This window comes from Syngnathus floridae, chromosome 3 (genome assembly GCF_059516105.1).
Source record: "Syngnathus floridae isolate MCC-2025c chromosome 3, RoL_Sflo_1.0, whole genome shotgun sequence".
NCBI lineage: Eukaryota > Metazoa > Chordata > Actinopteri > Syngnathiformes > Syngnathidae > Syngnathus > Syngnathus floridae.
The window spans coordinates 6,951,196-6,972,207 of NC_142415.1; the positions used below are offsets into that span (position 1 = coordinate 6,951,196).

Genomic DNA, 21,012 nt, shown 5'->3' on the forward strand with positions numbered 1-21,012 from the left:
GTTCACATTACAATTATGTCGGTGTTCAACACATAGTAACTGACAGCTTCTGTAGTTTCCCATAAGTCATTGTCAATTATCATAGTTTCAAAACTGTGAGACAGTTTCTTGGAAGGTAATTGCTGGCAGAGTACTTGGCAGAGATCAGGAGGTAATTAAAAAAATGTTGGCCAGTTTGGTGAATTCTCTTTGGTGGTCAGCTGGTCTTCAAAGGTGGAAAGGTGGCTGGCTTGGGGAAGGAAAACTTCAGTGACACACAGCTCATTGGGAAAAGGTTTTATTCAACCGATGTCAGAATTGAAGCCAAAAGTGTCAACTGCCCCAAGTCTTCCCGCCCTCGAATTTTATACCCTGCGCCCCCACCTCACGCGTGCACACGAGGGTGGCTGGATGACCTCTGACCCGCCAAACTGCCTTGCTGATTCTATACAGATGGCCAACTATACATCTTAGTGCCAGGAAGTCTGCCTTCCTGGACCAGGCTCCATAAAATCCCACACGAGCGTAACCTGGTCACACTTAGGCTTACAAGTGAAATATACATTGCATACAACCAGAATGAAAATATACTACACCAGATTTAAGAGAGATTTAAAAGTTTGATAAAAGCATGAAAGTGCACCAAGGAGATGAAAGGTGAGCTATGAGGAACAAAGACAAAAACAAAATGAATGAATTTGAAGGGTTGATCTGTTACCACCATTCATTACAGCGAAACAACACAAATGTGTCATTTAAACCGCGAGTGTTGTTCAAGTGTGCTCTAGACACTATAGGAAGCATGTGGATAGCTAGCTCAGGTAAAGTCATTGTATTTAGTGCAGGGGTGTCAAACTCATTTTTTTCGCGGGCCAAATTGTAGTCATAGCTTCTTTTGGAGGGCCATTATGACTGTCAGCCCAAATAAATGTATGAGCACCTCATACTACATACAGTAAAAGCTACAAAGTAAACTGACAAATAATTCATTTTCAAATCAGACGAGTAAAAACTGCTCAAATATATAAAAAAAAAAGATATTAAAAGTGAAGACAATTTGATATTCTAGTAATGAAAAAAGGAATTTCATGCACAATTTGTCTTCGCGTGCCACATAAAATGATGTGGCGGGCTGTATCTGGCCCCCGGGCCTTCAGTTTGACAACTGTGATTCAGTGTTTTGTTCTAGTTCTTTAATGTCATGATTATGATTATTATGGTTGTGTTTTTAACTAGGTTTTTATACTTGAAAAAGAGGGAACATCGGCCAAGGGACTACAGATTCCATCCAATTTCTGAACTGCTTTTGCTCTTGGGTCATGGGTGTGCTTAAGCCTATCCCAGCTGACTTCGACTTCATTTGACTTCATGGCAAATGGCAGGAAATCCTTAACGACCTCACATCGCACTTGAATCATTTGAGGTGACTAGTCAGGAGAGGCTCACAGTCAGTCAAGAGTTGCATTGTACACTGAACTTTATTGAGACTCTGACCCTATTTATACACTGGTGAGGTCCGCCCTCAGTGATCCTATTGGTGTAGAAGATCACAATAGATGCAGAACATAAAGACATCAAAGAAACACAAAACACATGAAAAAGAAAACAGAGAAACAAATTTTGCATGGATTGTTTGATGCTGCTACAAGTTTAACTGCACGACCCATTAAAAACCCTTTGTGGCATGTCCTTGCTTTCCTCAATTGCCAAGGAGCAAAAGATGCTCAAGAAAATGGCAGGCAATGAGTGACCTTTGCTCTTTCATTATTTTGACTCCATCGAATAAATCAATCAGTCAGCTCAGATCTGTGAATTGTCAACCAGGAGTCCACCTACCTCATGAGCCAATGGCCTATTCCAGAGAGAATCTTTTAAAGGGAAAACTCACGCATTTTATTTTGCATTATATTCTTTATTATGTATTTATTTTTGGAATCAAATATATGTAAATCACTGTAAGTTATGACTAATTACCAGTTAATACATTTAAAATGATATGCTTAAGTACTTCTTTTTGTTACCACTGGAGACCTCAACAAGACCTGGACGCCCTCCGTTTGTCTTGAAGTTTCTAATGGTGAGAGGGAAAATAGACAGCAATTAACAGGCAAAATTATACAGTTAGGCAGATGTTCGTGTATTTTGTGTGTTTTTGGAGCAAATGCTGATTCACAAATTATCAGACAAAGTGTTTACTCACAGCACTCATAAAGACGATTGACAAGATCATAGTCTCTGGCACTCATCTCTGTTGCGGTGCCAAAATCAGTTATAGAATTATCTATGGCAACGATGGTCGGTTCACCATTTGAGGAGAAGGCACGTCTACAAACAATAATTAAATAACCTATTATTTTTTCAAATCATAAAATGCTGAATTAGGTGAAAGTCAACTGGAATTTCCCATTGTGGATGACCATTAATGTTTTCAAATATTTTCTAAATAGATTTGCCACAACAGACGAACAATAAAAAAAAAAAAAACAGAAACATTGAGCAGTTGGACATCTAGATTCAAATAGATCATACGTATGGTTGGACAGATGTACTCACGGGCTGTAGTGCATCACAGAGTCAAAATCATAGGGGGTTCCCAAGTTGTTTGTATTTGCAATCTGAAAGTTTCGTTCCGTTCCTGCATACAGGGAGAAAGCCATCATTTAATTAAAATTTCTTTCAGTAAGATGAAATTCCGATAAAAAATATCCATCACCCATCTTATAGTCGGTGGGAAGTAGCATACACTTTGTACTAGCTGTCAGCCATTTCCAAGAAGATAAATAAATTGAACCATAGTCAATATGTTCACATGTACTACGTCCAGTACCAATTCTGTAAAAAGTCTGTTGGCAAGCTGACCTGATATGATGTTTTCAGACTTAATGATGACGTGATCATCTCTGTCAGAGCGGACCTGCTCATGGTGGAATCCAAGTGCATGGAGCACCTCGTGTTGTACAATGTCTTTGAACACACAACCATTTCTCTGCAAGGAGATTGGCTGTCTGCCACCTATTTGACCAAGGTATGACCAACACCTGGCACACAAAATTAATTGATATCATGATTGATTTGCTGACTTTTAGCCAAATGGAAAGTCAGAGATCTGTACAGAATTTTAGTAAATTGTTGCCCCACTGTGATTTTATGACACTAAAGTAAAATATTTGCAAGGAAGCAACTGACTCAAAAATAAGAAATAATTTCACATTGAAAAACAACCACAAAAGTACTAAAGTATGTCAACTTAAAGATGGAGGTGCTTTTTTTGTGCACATAAGCTGAATCAATGGGAAAAACAAATGTGAGTTTTAGCAACTGTATTTCTTACCCCGAGTCTGATATGAAGGATAGATAGTTTCTATCCCTTCCTCTCTTCTTGACAAAGCGAACGCAGGTTGTGCGCTCTCCATTACTGAACTCACTTAGGGCATTTTTTATAAGTCTCTTTTGTCGTCTGCCTGCAGGCACAGAACATTGAACTGCTAAGTTTGATTGATCAAAGTTACACCTATAGTATGCAACCCTTTGTGTTACGATGACTTACTAAAAGCGCCAGAGATTTCATAGGGAATTCTGACTTCGTTTCCAGATTTTGGCCATTTACAGCCACTGCTGGTGCAGGAGACAGCATTCCTCAAAATTCCATCGTCATCGTCAGTGACACTCTTAATGTCCCCATATGTCAGGGCTAAGCCTGTACAATAACAAACAGCGGAGATTCAGACAGTGTGATTTGTCATGTCGAACAGTTTCTTTAGTCAGTTATAAGGTCAATGTTTCCACAACAGGTAGACAATATTTCAGAGGTGAACACTTTACCAAATTTTGCCGGTCCGTGATCTATCCTTGGTGCCCTAACCCGGATACTTTTCTGTCCTAATCTGTCCGTCCATATTCATAATATAATCATCCCTCGTTCCCGGTCCATCCTCATAATTAAAAAATGGCTTCTGTCAGCGGTCTATCCGTTCATTTTCGGTTAAAAGAAAGTTATACCCCCGACATGAGAAACCCAATTTGATTGAAATGTTGGAGTGCATATACTAGAGTATTTACACCTTATGGCCAAAGATCTTTACAAAGCCTCACATCGACCTTGTATTTATATTTGCAATATTAAGTCGCAAACAAGTTTAACATTTAAAACTCATTGGTTCGCTACCTATTTACATCCATTTCACTTAAAGGCTTCCAGTTCGGTTTTTTTTTTCTAACTTTAATACACTGCATTGAAATAAATAGGCGAGATATAAATGGTCATACAATATTAGGTTGACTGTGTAACTGAAAACAGTCAATTCTATTTTTGTCAGTTTTATTGCCCATAAATAGGATTTTGGAAAATGTTTGTGTTATTTCGTTGTGATGCAAAGAGAAAGATTTCAGTACATACATTACATTTCATTGCCAAAGGAAATCACTTACCTTGTCTAACATGTGCATTTGCTTTTTCAATTTTTCCAGAAACGGAGTCTTCTGGAAAAAATAAGGACAAATACAATCACAAAAAAAGCACTAGAACATTTTAATATTGTTCACACTGAGACTCAAACAACCAATTGTATAGTAATAATTTGTACACACCGTTTTCCTTTTTGCCATTGCGCTTTGTTGAGACCTGAAAAAAAAACAATCACATTCTTAAGAGTCCAATTCACAACAGTGCACATGTAAAAAGACAAATCATTTCACGTAAATTGATCATTTTTATAGTAGGAGGACTTTGAAGAGACGAAGACCACACATTTGTATACATTTTCCTGGAAACTGCAATAGCAGAAAAAAATCCTACAAAAGCAAAATAGCATTAAATTCTTCACAGAGAAGATGTGACAAATCACAAAACCTTATTTCATAAAACTTCAGACATGTTGGTATTAAATATCTGAAAAAAAAAAAAAAAAAAAAATATATATATATATATATATATATATATATATATATATATATATATATATATATATATATACATATATATATATACGTATATTTCCTTATAAATAGTTAACATGTCACTGATAATGATGGCCAATTATTCAAAAATGTATATCAGTAAAAATATTAAATGCATGTCTTTATTGTCATTGATCAGATGATATAAAAACTATTAATTCGTAAACTTGATCATACCAGAGAAATGGCTGCTACAGACAGAAGGAGAAGAGTGACGACAATTTGCGTCATGGTGTTGCTGTTTTCTAAAAATGAAGATAAATTAAAAAAAAAGTGACATTAAAAAGTTAAAATCACAGTGATGGGTGTGTGCGAGAGAGAAACAGAGAGAGATTAATTGAAAGATAAAGCAACTAAAAGTAGAGCAATTTTGTCTTACCGGTGTTTTCAGGTATGCCTGTGGTCCCTGGTGGTTGCCTTTTATACATCTTAAAAAAGGTGTGTGACGCATTCCAGCTGTCAAATTAAGTCATCGTATGCAAGTTTCCATGATAGTACGGAACATCATACCAAAAATTCCCACTTGCCAAGAACACTGTCACATCTCATCTCCGGTGCTCTGCGTGTCAGTGTTGTCAAAGTTTCCATTCGCGTCTCTGTGCACTCGCCCCTCCCCTCCTTTGTCTACCCATCATCAGTGTAATTACCATTACAAACCTCTCGTTACCTAACTTGTATTTAAGTCCTGTCTGCATGTCACTCTCTGTTAGATTATTCTGATAGTTTGTCGGTTCCTCATGTTACTCTGCCTCTGTCAGTTCTATTTCTGTTAGTCAGTCAACCCCGTTAGCCCGTCTTATTGTTTCCCTGCTTGGACCTGCCTGATCCTGCTTGTTTGTTACCCTCATCCTCTCCTCCAACACCCTCTTCCCTCAATAAACCCTGGTCCAAGCTGCATTTGGTCACCCTGCCCCATTCCTGCACATGACAAACTCAAGATCCATCCATCCATCCATCCATCCATCCATCCATCCATCCATCCATCCATCCATCCATCCATCCACCCATCCATCCATCCATCCATCCATCCATCCATCCATCCATCCATCCATCCATCCATCCATCCATCCATCCATCCATCCATCCATCTTCTATACTGCTTGTCCCCACGGGGGTCACGGGTGTGCTGGAGTCTATCCCAGCAGTCATCGGGCAGTAGGCGGGGGACACCCTGAACCGGTAGCCAGCCAATTGCAGGGCACAGTTTTACCTATAGAATTCCCACAAATATTTCCTTATTCATTTTCATTCAATGCAACAATGTATTTTTTTATTCAACATTTAAAAATATTAGCAAAAAATCATTTTTGTTTGTGTCATTCATTCTCTTCCGTCCAACACCTAAAATGATAATTAATGCTCTGGGGTGAAAGGAATTTGGTGCTGTACCGTGATGAGTAATTTACTTGTCTTGGAAGAAAGACTAATTATTACTTTTATGTTCACCATTGAGCATAATAGGGCAATCAAAAAATTAACATCAGTCAATGTTTGTGGGATTTGGATTGTGTAAGTAATCAAATATGAAGATGTGTAACTAATCCTAGTTACGTCATAAAACTTAACGCATCGGAGAGCTGGTCTCTGAGTTAGTGGCCTGGGTTGTTTGCTCAGTGATTACCAGAGGTGGCCATCGTCCTCCGTCCCTCAGTTTTCGTCCCAATTTTAGCCTCGCCCAGTCAGTCCGAGTCCGCCAAACGCAGTCTAGAACAGACTTACTTTTACCACCTCACACACATGTGTTGCACATCGGACATGCAGTCAAATAAGTGAAAAATAGTTGTATACCTTTCAGATTTACTGACTGCAGTGACAAGTGTCCCATCTTGTTCTGATTTTTTTGTTGTTGTTTCTACATTTGGCTACTTGTACATTGGCTGCTTGTGTGATGCCCGTGTGTGATGTGGAAACTATGTTTCAATAGAATAATATATTCAATGTAAATTTAATCTTACATTGAGAGTATGTAAGATTCAATGAGGGTGCTTGGTGAAAGCTTACCACTGCTCGGCAATACTATATTCACATTTACCGTATTTTCCTATATCTCGCTCCAGAGTACAAGTCGCATCAGCCATAAAATGCTTAATAAAGAAAAAAAAAAACATATATAAGTTGCACCGGAGTACAAGTCGCATTTTTGGGGAAACTTTATTTGACAGAATGCAACACCAAGAATAGACATGAATACGCAACAACAGACTAAACAATACAATATGCTAATGTTACATACACACAAACGAGGAACTGAGAACGTGCCTGACGTAATATATTAACAGTTATTCAAATAACTATAACATAAACCACACGTTTATCAAACCATCTGTGTCACTCCAAATCATCAAATCCATCAAAATCTTGGTCCTCTGTGAACAACGCCACTGCTGACTCCGGAACTACATGGGGCACTGAGGTCAGACTCATTGTCAGATTCGCCTCCAATTACTCCACAGGCCGTGCGCCCTCATGCGGTTTAAAGTGAAAATAACATGTGAAGTTACCAACCATACGATAGTAAGTAAGTAAGTAATGTGTAAGTGATCAAGTAATATAAGTTGCTCCTGATTTTAAATCGCACACCAGGCCAAACTATGAAAAAAACTGCAATTTATAATCAAAAAGTCCGGTATAACCTAAATTGTCAATCTAACCTTGCTAGACTAGCTTCACAGTTCACAAAGCAATGAAGTGCAGTGATTCAAAACAGTTCATGGAGGAAGAGGTGAACCTCTCAATTTGATTAACAAAAATTGGATAGGTAGATAAAATTCTAGATTTGGTCTTAAAAACAGAAATGTCATCATTCTGAGAGCATAGAACCATTTTTATTTTACTCTACCGTGAAGATCGAGATGAAAAGCTTGTAAAGAACATGAATGCAGAATGCTCCTTCCTCTTTATTGTTTAGTTATGCTAGGAGATCAATTTAGACTCTTTAATGCAAACAGCACAGCTTTCAATATAATACTCATCTTCCTGCCAATGTGTATGCCTGTTTCCTTGGGCAGTCATAAAATGTGTTGGAGTGAGGAAGAGAAATGTGGCTTGATCTGCACTATAGACACTCTGCTACTATAATTGGACACAGAGGAGCAAAAAGATCCTCCCTTGGGCATTTTATTATGCAGATACAGTGAAGCATAGCCCACAAATCTCCACATTCCCAGCTCAAGGCCTGCACACCTATATCAGAATCAGAATCAGCTTTATTGACCAAGTTTTTGCATGCCAAACAGGGAATTTGACTCCGGTTGAGCTTTGCTTCTGTACAACATTTAAGTGACTGACAACATTCAGGTAGCTAACAACATTTAAGTGGCGAGAGCAGGATGTTATTGCACAGTGATGTTGCTGAGTCTCTATGAGTGGTGTGAGTTCATCAGAGCGACATCCTGGGGGAAGAAGCTGTGTCTGCTGGTTTTGACATACAGTGCTCTGTATTGCCGTCCAGAGGGGAGTGGTTTGAACAGACTGTGACGTGACCTGGGTGAGAAGCGTTGAACTTCCTGAGCTGTAAAACCTCTGCTGGGCCTTCTTCCGGACAGAGGCTATGTGGCCGGTCCATTTCAGGTCCCAGGAGATTGTGGATCCCAGGAACTTGAAGGTGTCTGTGGTGGGAATAGCATTACTGAGGATAGTGAGGGGTGGAAGGGGCAAAGGGCCCTAAATCACAAGTCTCAAAGGGCTTCACATGTCCAAAAATTGACGATTATTCTCAAACATACCTTGATCGTAAACTCCCAAGACGGCAAGGAAAAACTCAAGAAAACACAGCCGAATCGGCCACCACAGGTTAATTAAATGCCATGTCATAAAAATGTGCCTTTAATCTTGTCTTAAATGTTTCTATCGAGGTAACAGTTCTAATATCTATTGGTAGCGCATTCCAAAGCACCTGAGGCCGAATAGAAAATGCTCTAGACCAGGCATGGGAAAACTACGGCCCGCGGGCCACATCCGGCCCACAGGGACGTTTAATCCGGCCCGCCAAACCTGAATAAATTGTATTATTAAACATTTTTTGGGTCATTTTCCCTGCAATGACTGCATTTCACCAGTAAATGGGGAAACGCCCGCACGTGCATTTACTCCCGGAAGTCGTGTCAGAAAGCTCGTTGCACACTCATAAGTGCGTGCACGTACTCAGTAGTACGGACCCGGCGCACTCCGCGCTCTATTTTGAGTGTGAGCTGTTATGTCAGCATTCTCGTAATTCGTCAACAGAGACCAACAGAGCAAAGCTCTATCTTATAAGGACATGTTTTTGCTTTCCCGCTTTTTCCTTTCCCGCCTTTTGCTTAGTATGAAAGCTTCTGACCTGGAGGGTGGGCGTTGTTTTTACATCTACTGCAGTGCCTCGTGTACTGACCGCCATTAAACAACCCAAGATCTTGCCAATAAAGAACCAACTGTTACTCCACATCTTTGTTTTCCTTGCTCAACGACGGACATCTTGAACAAAACGCAACAATACAAACTGGAGCCTTGCGATTTTTTTGCATCTATTTACAAACCAATTTTTGACTTTCAAACTGACACACCAGCATTTCATGACAGAGGGTCTGATGTGATATGAACAATAGTTTTTGTTCTTGCGTGTATGGTTTTTGCAACCAAAACCACAAAAGGACAACATTTTTCCCCAGAAAATTAGAAGGGTTTACTGCTGAGTGAAGCATCTTTTGCTTCCAGCCTTGTAGACTATGTTTTGCCATTTGTTCATGGCCAGATCATCAATTGACCCTGGCTTTTGTATGCGTATGTGGTTGTTTACATCCAATCTTGTTAATTAAAAGGTCAGTACCCTCTGCCTGTACCGCAATTACAGGATCTCTTGACTTTAACTTGAACACTATCCATTAACAACCGTTTGTCCTGGCATGTCCTTGCTTTCCTCTAATGCCAAGGAACCAACGAGGATGACATGAAAATGGCAGGCGATGAGTGAGCCTTTGTCCTTCATTTTTACTGCTTAGAATAAATCAATGTCAGTTCATCTGTGGAGTGTCAACCCGGAGTCTTGTAAGAAATATCGCAGAGAGAATCTTTTAAAGGGAAAACTCACACATTTACTTCTTTAAAATTTATTTTTTTGCATTTGATATACACACATGTGAATTACTGTATCTTATCAACAACCACCAGTTAATACATTTAAATGATATGATTGAGCACTTAATTTGATCACCACTGAGACAACAAGACCTGGAAATCCTCTGTCTTGAAGTTTCTGATTGGTGGGGGTAATATACAGCAACACGTGTAAGGCAGAAATCAATGTATTTTGTATGTTTTTGGAGCAAATGCTGGTTCACAAAGTATACAATGTGTTTACTCACAACACTCATAAAGACGATTGACGCGTGCATAGTCATTGTCACTCATCTCTTTTGCGCTGCCAAAATCAGTTATCAACCTATTTTTGGCAATGATGGTTTGTTGGTTATTTTTGGAGTAGGCATATCTGCAAAAAATAAATACATAGTTTGAAGTTGGGAAAAAAGAACAGAAATATTGAGCAGTTGGGCATCTGCATTCAAATAGATCACATTGTTGTATGGTCGGACAGATGTACTCACGCGTTGAAATGCATCACAGAGTGATAATCATAGGGGGTAATCAAGTTGTTTGTTGGTACAATCTGAAAGTAATATTCAGCTCCTGCATAAAATCAGTAAGCCAAACAAAAGTAATTTAAAATTGTTTCAGTAACAATATGTGCTAGCTTTTAGTTGTATATTCTGAGTATCATGAAATTTATTTACTCAATAAAAGTGATGAGGATGGTGGAACATTTACACACATGATAATATGGATGCCATTCTGACTAGTACCCATCACCCATCTTACAGTCAATAACAAGTAGCATATACTATAGTCGAGCTGACAGCTATTTCCAAGAACATAAATAAAATGAACCAAATACAATATGTTCTCATGCATGTCCGGCACCAGTTCTGTAAAAGGACTTTCGGCAAGCTCACCTTGAATGATGTTTTCATAATTAATGATTACATAGTCATCTCTGTCAGAGCGGACCTGCTCATGGTGAAATCCAAGTGCATGGAGGGCTTGATGTTGCACAATGTTTTTGCGCACGCAACGGTCTTTCTGCAAGGAGATCAGCTGTCTGCCACCGGTTTGACCAAGGTGTGACCAACACCTGGCACACAAACACACAAATTAATTGATGTCATAAACTCACTGATTGCTGACTTTTAGCCAATTGGAAAGGAAGAGATATGTACAGAAATTTTCCAAATTATTTACGACATTAAAGTGAAATGTTTTGTGGCGCTGCGTGCAAGCAAATGCCTCCCAAAAACAAAAAAGCGATTTCACACTGAAAAACAACCAGAACAGGACTAAAGTCTATCAACTCAAAGACGGAGGTGCTTTTTTATGCACATAAGCTGAATCAATGGGAAAAACAAATGTGAGTTTTATTAACTGTATTTCTTACCCTGAGTCTGATATGAAGGATAGATAGTTTCTATCCGTTTCAGTCTTCCTGACAAAGTGAATGCATGTCGAGCGCTCTCCAAAACTAAAGTCTCTTAGGGCTTTTTCTATAGTTGTCCTTTGACGTTTGGCTGCAGACAGAGAATTGAACTGCTAAGTTTGATTGATTAAAGTTACACTTATGGTAGGTAACAATACCATGACTTACTAAAAGCTCTGGAGATTTCATAGGGAATTATGACTTTGTTTCCAGTTTTTGGCCATTTACAGCCACCGCTGGGGCAGGGTAGAACATTCCTCAAAATTTCCTCTTTATCACCCATGTGTCCCATAATGTCCCCATGTGTCAGGTTTAAGCCTGTAGAATAACAAACAGCAGAGATTTGTGATTTGTCATTTGGAACAGATAGATTCTTTCATCAATATTCCCACAACAGATATAGTAGGTAATATTACTGAGATGGACACTAAATTTACAAAATGTTGCCAGTCCGTCATGTAGCCTTCATCCCCTGACTTGGACACCCTTCGGTCCTTGTCTGTCCATCCTTATTCCTAATTTATTCGTCCCTTCATCCATTGTCGGTCACAAAAAAGTGATACCTCCACAGGAGAAAAACTGAATTTGATTAAACCATATGGTGGCTGCCAAAGAGCTTTAGAAAGCCTCAAATTCACTTATATTTAATTCTCAAAACACTGGCACTTGACCCGAAAAAAGACGATTTCTGGGACGGAATAAAACCTCACTTCTGTGAGTGCTCAGTCTGTCGGGTAGACTCTGTCCTCAGAAGCTATGTGAACACATTAGGATGAAAGATGAAACTTTAGTTTGACCTCGTAATGAATAATTTAAAGTTCAATTCTTTATAGGCCAGAGGTATTACGATAAAAAAAATCTACAAGAAAAACAGTCAAATAAAATGTTCGCTGAATCCTGCTCAGAGATAGATCTCAGTACATTTCAGCCTAAAATGAAAACACTGACCTGGTTTGACATTCGCATTTGCCTTTTCAACTTTCACAGAAACGGACTCATCTGGAAAAAATAAGAATACAATCACAAATAAGCACTAGAAGATTTGTTCACGTTGAGAATTGAATAACCCAAACGTCCATTGTTAGGGTTGACAAATTACAGAGGTTTTTACACACCCATTTTCTTTGTGCCATACCTATGTATGCAGCCCTGGAAAAAAACAGTAACAAAACACTTTTGTAATCACATTTTCAAATCACATTTTACAGTAGTGCACATATGAAAAGACGAATCATTTCACGTATATTGGTCATTTTTATTACAGAAGACCCTAAAAAGAAACTCTGAAGAGACTAAGACTATACATTTGCGTACATTTTTATTGAAAATACAGTAGGAGAAAAGTTCTACAGAAGCATATTAAAATTAACATCTTGAGAAATCACTTTGCAAATCCTGGAACCTTATTTTATTACATTACAGACTTTTTGTCATTAAAAATTACCAAATCACTGATTACGGGTTTGTAAACCTGATATTACCAGAGATACGGCTGCAACAGACAGAAGGAGAACAGTGATGACAATTGGCGTCATGGTGTCGCTGTTTTCTAAAAATGAAGATAAACAAATAAAAGAAGTTAACATAAGTACAGAAGTTAACAGTGATGTCCATGTGCGCATCCATGAGAGTTTTGAGAGATGAGAGATGGAGAGACAGACAGAGAAACAGACAGATAGAATGAGAGAGAGAAAGTGAAGGAAAAACAGGTAAAAGGAGAACAAGTTTGTCTTACCGGTGTTTTCAGGGTATGCCCGTGGTACCTGGTGTTTGCTCTTTATAAGTTGTACGTAGGGTGTGACTTTTACTTATTCTAGCATTTCAGATGCCAAATCAAGTCCTAATATGGAAGTTTCCATGATTTATTGTCCGGCATTATGCAACTTGAGGCTGAACTCGATTGTTTGAATCGTCCAGTCATCGTACATCATGTATTTTTCATAATAACAGTGGACTCTATTGTGGTTGTATTTCACCATCCGTTTTAATTGTGCTTCACAAAAGCGATTCTAGGGTTACGTTAGATTACTCAATGAGGGGTGCCCCAGTTGCACTTTACAGCATAAAACTAATGCCAATTGTCTATGCCCAACCTACTCAACGCCTGTTCGTTTTTCTTTTGTTTAAGGAAGATATTCACACCGACACACACAAAACCATAAACAATGTGGGTTGAATTGTAGCCCCGCAGTCAGTTCTGTTTCTGTGCTCTTACTCGAGCAAAAACTAACAAAAAGCATATCTCCACTATAGAGGCTACAAAACAAAATGAACCAGCCAACTAATAGAAACACACTTGTTTTATGGTGCCAAATTTTGGGTTCACAGCTATCCCACTTTACTGGAACCTCACTGGAGCGTCAAAAACGAGCACTATGGACTATACACTGCAAATCATACACTTTTCACACAAATGAATTGTTTCTCAATGATAAAATACTAAAGCTCCATGATATTATTCTACATACTTCATTAATAAACATAAACATGTATAAGGTCTCCAGATATGACATGCCTCAGAATGAACAGCATGTATTCATACTGAGATGGGAAATCCTTAGTCTTAGTGGACTATTGATGTTTGAGCACTTACAGATAAACAACACTATGGTTGTTGAGTCCTAAACACAGAAATCAAGACGTCAGCAAATCTGAAGACTTTAAAAAACTGTGAAGAGTTTATTGATACAACAATACAATGTGTCATATGAAATGTCATTCAGATGTAATATGCCGGGACTTAGTGTTTCTGTAATCTCCTTGCATCATGTCTGCATTCTCAGGCAGGCACCTGTGTTCTTGATAGTGTAACCCATAAATGTGAGATGGAGTCGCAGTCTTGCAGGCATTCTGGGAGCTAGTCTCACAGCGCAGGAACAGGCACAGCCTCTACTGTATTATCAGCAAAGGATTTCCTAAGATGGGTCTTTAGGGCAATTGACCAGACCATCGCCACTCGACGTGCCGGAACTGGCGAGCCGCGGTGCCCCTGTGGTACCTCTCTCGCAGGTACACAATGGACGGTTGGGGCAAGTGGCTTGTCTTGTGCCTCAGCATGTTGGACACAGAAGATGTTGAAGATGTGTACATCTTGATCTTCATTCTTCTCGGATGGCTCTCTCTGACCCTCTGCATGTGTACAAAATGCCAAATCTATTGCTACTGACATGATGTTTTGATAAAATCACGAAATTAGCCGGAATAGGTTCCACCTCACCCGTGATTTGATTTTTGTCATGCATATTTCAGAGATTCTTTCACCAAGTGGGAAGCAGTGAAACCTTGTCATCATCTATATTTTTTAATACAATGATTATTTAGCCATCTCCTGTGTCTCCTCCATGGAGAAAAGGCAAAAGGTAAGATGACAAGGGGCTCCTTGGGGAAATATCAAGCTCCAAACTGGACAAAAAAAATGTGTGAAATTATTACACAGCAAGAGGAAAAGATGTGAGGGGACAGGAGGCAAAAGAAACTAAGATAAAAAGGGGATCAGGGAATAGTGTGAAATAGGATGGGATTGAAAGCGAGGGGTGTGGGGAGACGGAGAAATTAAGTGTTGATGGAAGTAAATACAGTCACTACGCAATGGTAGAACCAGATTAAGACCATCACGTCAGCACAGCGAGGTTTGTGCTACCTGCATATCTTTAATCCCTATGCAAACTGTAGGCATGGGACATGCCTACATTTACATCAGGATGTTTCAGTAAAAAATACTCCTATTTTTGAAGAGCATTAACAGCCAACACCCAATTACTGATTACACAAGCAATAGAAACGTCATCATTCAGCACTAACAAGATTATGCCAACGCAATGAGGAAGCTTTACACATCCAAAGTTGTCAAGTTGTCTCACATTTTAATTAAACTAATTATGAAGAGAAAGGTTTGTGCTAAATCCTTCCTCACAATGATAAAACAGGTTGTGTTACCTTAGCTCTCTGGATTGGTTTTCACCCTTCCATTTCTTCACAAGGGCACGATTTCATCTACATGTTCGACATGTACCATTTCCACAGTCATAGGAATGCTATTCCGACCCCCCTTGTACTTCAAAGAAAAACATTCACAGGTTGGTTCAGCAGTGTGTTATTGAGTTTGTATCTATTATTCGTGTTAAAATTAGCCTTAATTTACACTGAGCACAACTACCGTAATTTCTGGTGTATAAGCCGTGACTTTTTTCCAAAATTTTGAACCCTGCGGCTTATAGTCAGGTGCGGCTTATATAAAAAAAAATTGTGATTTTTGTGATGACTTGATCACTTTTACTGTTAACACTATTATATACAGTAAAAGCTACAAAACAAACTGACAAATAACTCGTTTTCAAATCAGACGAGTAAAAACTGGTCAAATATTTAAAGAAAAAGATATTATTAAAAGTGAAGACAATTTGCAATTCTAGTAATGACACACGAATTTGATGCACAATTTGTCTTCGTGGGCCACATAGAATGATGTGGCGGGCCGTATCTGGCCCCCGGGCCTTGAGTTTGACACCTGTGCTCTAAACCCTTTCTCTTACTCTGCCATGTGACTCAGAGATTACACAAAGCAGTGGCGCTGTTTGGACCATCTGCATTGTATTAAAACCCAATCAATCAGCATTTAAATTAAATTCTTCTGACATTTTGCTTACCAAAAACAAGTTGTAATAAATGTGAACTTTTAATGCATTTTATTCAGAAGGTTACTTTGAACCCTGAGGCGTATTTATGGATTTTTACGGCCTCCGGCCTCCAGGGGGCGCTCTAGCAGGAAGCAAGAGCGAGACAGGCGAAGAAGAGATAATGCGCCAAAGAAGACGCGCTAGTTTGTTTACAACATTTCGCGCATCACGCAGAACGCGGCAGTCGATGTTGATGACATTGTGTTGCGGCACCCTTTTCTTTATTTCGTGGACCCTCATCATGGAAAATGCTAGAAGAAATTGATAAAAACGACAACGAAAGAGATACTGAGAAAGTGTGTGGCGAAGGATATCTAACGCTATTCCAATTGGAAATTGAGGAGGAAGACTTCGACGGTTTCAGTGCACAGGAGGAAGATGAAGACGATGAAGCTCTTTTTTTTACTTTTACTTTAACCAGCCCTGTTAGTGCTGTGCTACCGTGTTGCTGCTGTGTTACCGCCGCGTCACAGGCAGTGTTTGGAAGGAAATGTTAAGGTATGTTATTAAAACTTTAAAAAAGCTTTCTGTGTCCAGTATTTCTTTGTTAATAACTCGCGTGCACACTTCCGTGTTGCTGCGGTATTACTGCCGCGTCACAGGCAGTGTTTGGAAAGAAATGTTAAGGTATGTTATTAAAACTTTAAAAAAGCTTTCTGTGTCCAGTATTTCTTTGTTAATAACTCGCGTGCACACTTCCGTGTTGCTGCGGTACTACTGCTGCGTCACAGGCAATGTTTAGAAAGACATGTTAAAGTATGTTATTCAAACTTCAAAAAGGCTTTCTGTGTACTGTCTTTCTTTGTAAAAAACTCGTGTGCATGTGCGGCTTATAGTCCGGTGCGACTTATGTAAGAAAAAAACTGAAATATCCCCGAATTTTAGCTGGTGCGGCTTATACACCGGTGCGGCTTATACACCGGAAATTACGGTAGAGTGATCCCTCGCCACTTCGCGCTTCACCTTTTGCGAATGCGCTACTTTATAAGTGGGCTTCTATATGACTGGAGAACGGCGTTTAAATAAATGCTGATAGCGTGGGACGAGCCTCTGAGCAATGTGCGTCACTCTCAGAAGCACCGGAAGCGCGGCATCAAGCATGTCACGAAGGAGGCAGGACAATGTGCAATGTGTACCATGTGCAACATGGACTATTTAGGGAAGACAAAATGAGGAAAAAGGGAAAAGGGAGGCTAGAACCCCAACAGAGTTCTGGTGGCATCTCATTACACAATGCAATTCATCTCATACAACTACCGTATTTTCTGCACTATAAGACACACCTAAAAACCTCCAATTTTCTCAAAAGCCATCAGTGCGCTTTATAATCCAGTGCGCCTTATAAATGGACCAGTATGGATTCGTGGATGAGGACTAACTTATTAAAGTAAGCTTTACGTGTTTATTTTGTGTGTTGTGTGATATTAACGTTTGAACAACGTTGAGTTATTGATATATTGTTATTGTTTTCACTATCTCGAGTGTTACTATATTGTGATTGCATTAACGTTTGCGCAACGTTGAGTTATTTATTCTATGCGCCTTATAATCCGGTGTGCCTTACATATGGACAAAGTTTTAAAATGGGCCATTCATTGAAGGTGCGCCTTATAATCCGGTGTGCCTCATAGTGCGGAAAATAGGGTACTCAAAATACATCCAGAAGAAGTGAAAACAGGGCGCACAGCGTCAAAATCAGCAGAAAGTCTAATGCTAATTAATATGAAAATGAAATACATTTTTGTGTCATCTCAAGATTATCGCTTTAATGTGTCGGACGTTTCCATTGATCGAAGGACCTGAACCCTCAATGAAGCAAAGTATTTTGGCAAATCCTTCTCTATACTGACAAGAGTTTTCTGAAATACTTGTCCTTGAAGTGCTTCGCACACATAAGCAGGACTTTGCCCACAGATGTGGGAACTTCGTCCTGAAAATTTTAATTTAACCAGGCATTTCTTTGAGATTCTCATGCTGGGGGACGGTGTAATGAGTTGTGTGGATGAATCTATCCAACAAGGGAACATTTTGATGGCTCCACATCAGCATCATTGTGTTGTTTGGACTACAAAAGTCTCTCGCTTTGTAGTAAAGATGGCGGACGTCAGGTCTAAGTACCATCAGACATTAATTCACACACTGAAACAAAGAGGAGAAGACAACCAGTATTTGTTTTACTTGCGAGGAGGTGAGGAACTAACAGAGAGCATTTCAGTTACATTCTCTTTCAGTGGTTATTGGCTCATGGATGCATAGCGCAACCCTAGTCAACCTCAGTTTGTTGCAGTATAGCCTCTATTTTATGCACCTTTTAATCCGGTGCGCCCTATATATGAAATCATTTCTAAAATAAAAAATTCAATGACGGTGCGCCTTATAATCCAGTGCGCCTTATGATGCGAAAAATGCGGTAATGAGGGCCTCTAGCAGGGATGGCCAACAAAACAAGAAAGAAAGGGAGGTATAAAATGAGAGCCACACATACGACTGGGAGTTGAAGGAATTCTCTGGCGCTAGACAGAGAGCTTTGTTGGAGCAAGGGAGTCCAACTCGTAAATTATGAGGGCCTCTGTCACTATCCAATTATTCCAACAGCGGATCTGCGTAACCGTTTGGCCGCACCCATTACCTTGTTTGGTACTGCCGCTCCAAAGACTGTGACATAATAGATAATTGAACAAAGTAAAAAATATCCCCCAAACAGATTATGAAACTATCTCTGCAGCACCTGGAGGGATTAGATTAAATTTTTCTACAATGCTGGAGACTCCAAATCCACAATAAAATGTATTTAAAAGTGGATTTTCCACGATATAGGAAAATATACTACACCACCTTGAACGTTTTTGGTTTTGCAGCATGTGATTAGTGTTAATTCACATTATAATCATCTTTAATTTGCTTTACGAACACACCTATTCATTGATGGCATTTAAACACCTTTGGCAGTTTAATTACAGGGTTTGGCATGCAGACAAAAGTGCTGTCAAATGAGAAATCAAGTTATACTCATAAGCAAAGTTTTATTGGTTAATTTGGATGGACTATTTTATGGGTGGGACGTGGTTGATTGGTTAGCACATCCGCCTCACATTGCAGAGGTAGTCGGTTCAGTTCTGTCTCCGGCCTTCCTGCGTGGAATGTGCATGTTCTCCCTCTGCCTGCGTGGGTGACCTGTGGGTACTCCGGTTTCCTCCAAAATTCCAAAAACATGCACGGTCGACCGATTGAGAACTCCAAAATGCCCGGAAGTATGTGTGTGAGCGGTCAAGTGTTTGTGTGTGCCCTGTGACTGGCTGACGACCACTTCAGGGTGCCCCCCGCCTACTTTCTGAAATCAACTGGGATAGGCTTCAGGACTGCCGCAACTCTTGTGAGGATAAGCAGTACAGATAATGTGAATCTATTGTGAATCGATCCAACTCCCTCCTCCACACATGATTCCCACCCTTCTAAACATTACTTACACTTAATAAATTATGAACCGTTTTAAAACACAGAATGTTTTGAATCCCAAGCTGATTGTAGTCTGTGTCCAGTGTGTATCTTCTAGGCAACATGACAAAACAATGAGGGAAACCTGCAATAGATGAAGTTAGGGTCAAAAATGAAAACCTGCAAGTCTGTAATAGCACAACAGAGAAGTAACAAAGAAACCTTGTAAGATTTTAATTTAATTTCAAAGTCCAACAAATTGCAGAAAGAAATTAGTCTTGTAAGATCACACACCCCAGGGAGCCCAACACTACAGACTTGAGGCCCTGACCTCTCATCTGATAAAGATGAGAGGCTCATCCTACAAGCCCTCCGTCCACTGATGAGCTCTGCGCTACCCCCCCCCCCCCCCCCCCCCCCCCCCCCAAAATACAGAGTGGAGACCGTTGTCATCCACTTGCCACACAGATGGAGCAGGGTGGAACCCTGTGAGGGTCATGTTCTTTGACTTCTCCAGTGCATTCAACTCTATCCAGGCTGCACTGCTGAGAGAGAAACTGGAGGGGGTCAGCGCGGACAAGCAGCTTTCTGCATGGACCATCCATTACTTCATAAACAGACTACAGTATGTAAAGTTCCATGGTTGTGTGTCTGATGTGGTAGTCTGCAGCACCGGGCACTGTTCTTTCACCTTCCCTGTTTAGTCTCTCTACATCAGACTTCAGGTACAACTCAGGCCACTACCACCTGTAGAAGTTCTCGGATGATATGGCCATCATTGAATGCGTACCAGACGGGAGCGTTCATGAATACAGGGGTTTCATCAGTGGCTTTGTGAGCTGGTGTGGGGCCAACGATCTTAAAATCAATGCCAACAAGACGAAGAAGATGGTCATTGATTTCGGGAGGAAGTCACCCCCCCCCCCACAGCACGAGTGAACATCCAGGGTAAGGATGTTGACATAGTGGTGACTTACAAGTACCTGGATGTTCACCTCAATAACTAGTTGGACTGGACTACAAATACAGACGTCCTGTGCAAGAAGGGCCAGAGTTGACTTCAGCTGCTGAGGAGATAAGTCCGACATTCTGGACGATCGTAGGTCATTGGGACCGGTGCACTGTCACCATGTGTTGCAGGCTGAGTTTCTTTTTCATCAATGAATCATAATATTACTATGGAGATCTGAAGCATTTGTTCTTCTCCGACACTGCCTTTTTCTATATCTGTGCAATTAAACATTTTGAAAAAGAGATGGCATGTGGACTAGAAAATGCATTTTCAGTTTATGCTATTCTTGCTCATTAATGAAAGGAAGCACCCAAGACATCTGCTGACATTCCTTCACCAAGATGAAAAAGAACACACCTACTCGCTTTCTCATGTCAACTCGACACTGCAGCAAGCATCTACAGGGGTCCCCTCCCCGCTTGGCACGTTTGCAGCAGATGCAGGTTAATTTA

The 21,012-nt window shown here is 40.0% G+C and overlaps 2 protein-coding genes across 4 annotated transcripts; both read right to left on the reverse strand.

The window, feature by feature from the left end:
* Positions 1–1,870: 1,870 nt before the first annotated feature.
* On the reverse strand, positions 1,871–5,244 carry LOC148400251 (low choriolytic enzyme-like). 3 transcript variants are annotated; one of them, XM_088372005.1, is made up of 9 exons: positions 5,113–5,233; positions 4,567–4,600; positions 4,408–4,458; positions 3,527–3,676; positions 3,311–3,440; positions 2,839–3,017; positions 2,533–2,614; positions 2,180–2,304; positions 1,871–2,050 (listed from the first exon to the last, which is right to left on the reverse strand). In XM_088372005.1, coding segments are annotated over exons 1-9 (807 nt in total). In that variant the 5' UTR covers positions 5,167–5,233; the 3' UTR covers positions 1,871–2,048. The 3 variants fall into 3 exon arrangements, with proteins under 3 accessions (XP_088228131.1, XP_088228130.1, XP_088228129.1); XM_088372004.1 differs by lacking the exon at positions 1,871–2,050 and having other exon boundaries at positions 2,172–2,304; positions 4,408–4,455; positions 5,113–5,244; XM_088372003.1 differs by lacking the exon at positions 1,871–2,050 and having other exon boundaries at positions 2,172–2,304; positions 5,113–5,236.
* A 4,793-nt stretch (positions 5,245–10,037) lies between these two features.
* LOC148400252 (low choriolytic enzyme-like) lies at positions 10,038–12,570 on the reverse strand. The gene is made up of 7 exons (XM_088371367.1): positions 12,553–12,570; positions 12,386–12,436; positions 11,606–11,755; positions 11,399–11,528; positions 10,920–11,098; positions 10,515–10,596; positions 10,038–10,399 (listed from the first exon to the last, which is right to left on the reverse strand). The coding sequence occupies exons 1-7, from the start codon at positions 12,554–12,556 to the stop codon at positions 10,267–10,269; spliced, it is 729 nt and encodes a 242-aa protein (XP_088227493.1). The 5' UTR covers positions 12,557–12,570; the 3' UTR covers positions 10,038–10,266.
* Between the last annotated feature and the right edge of the window lie 8,442 nt (positions 12,571–21,012).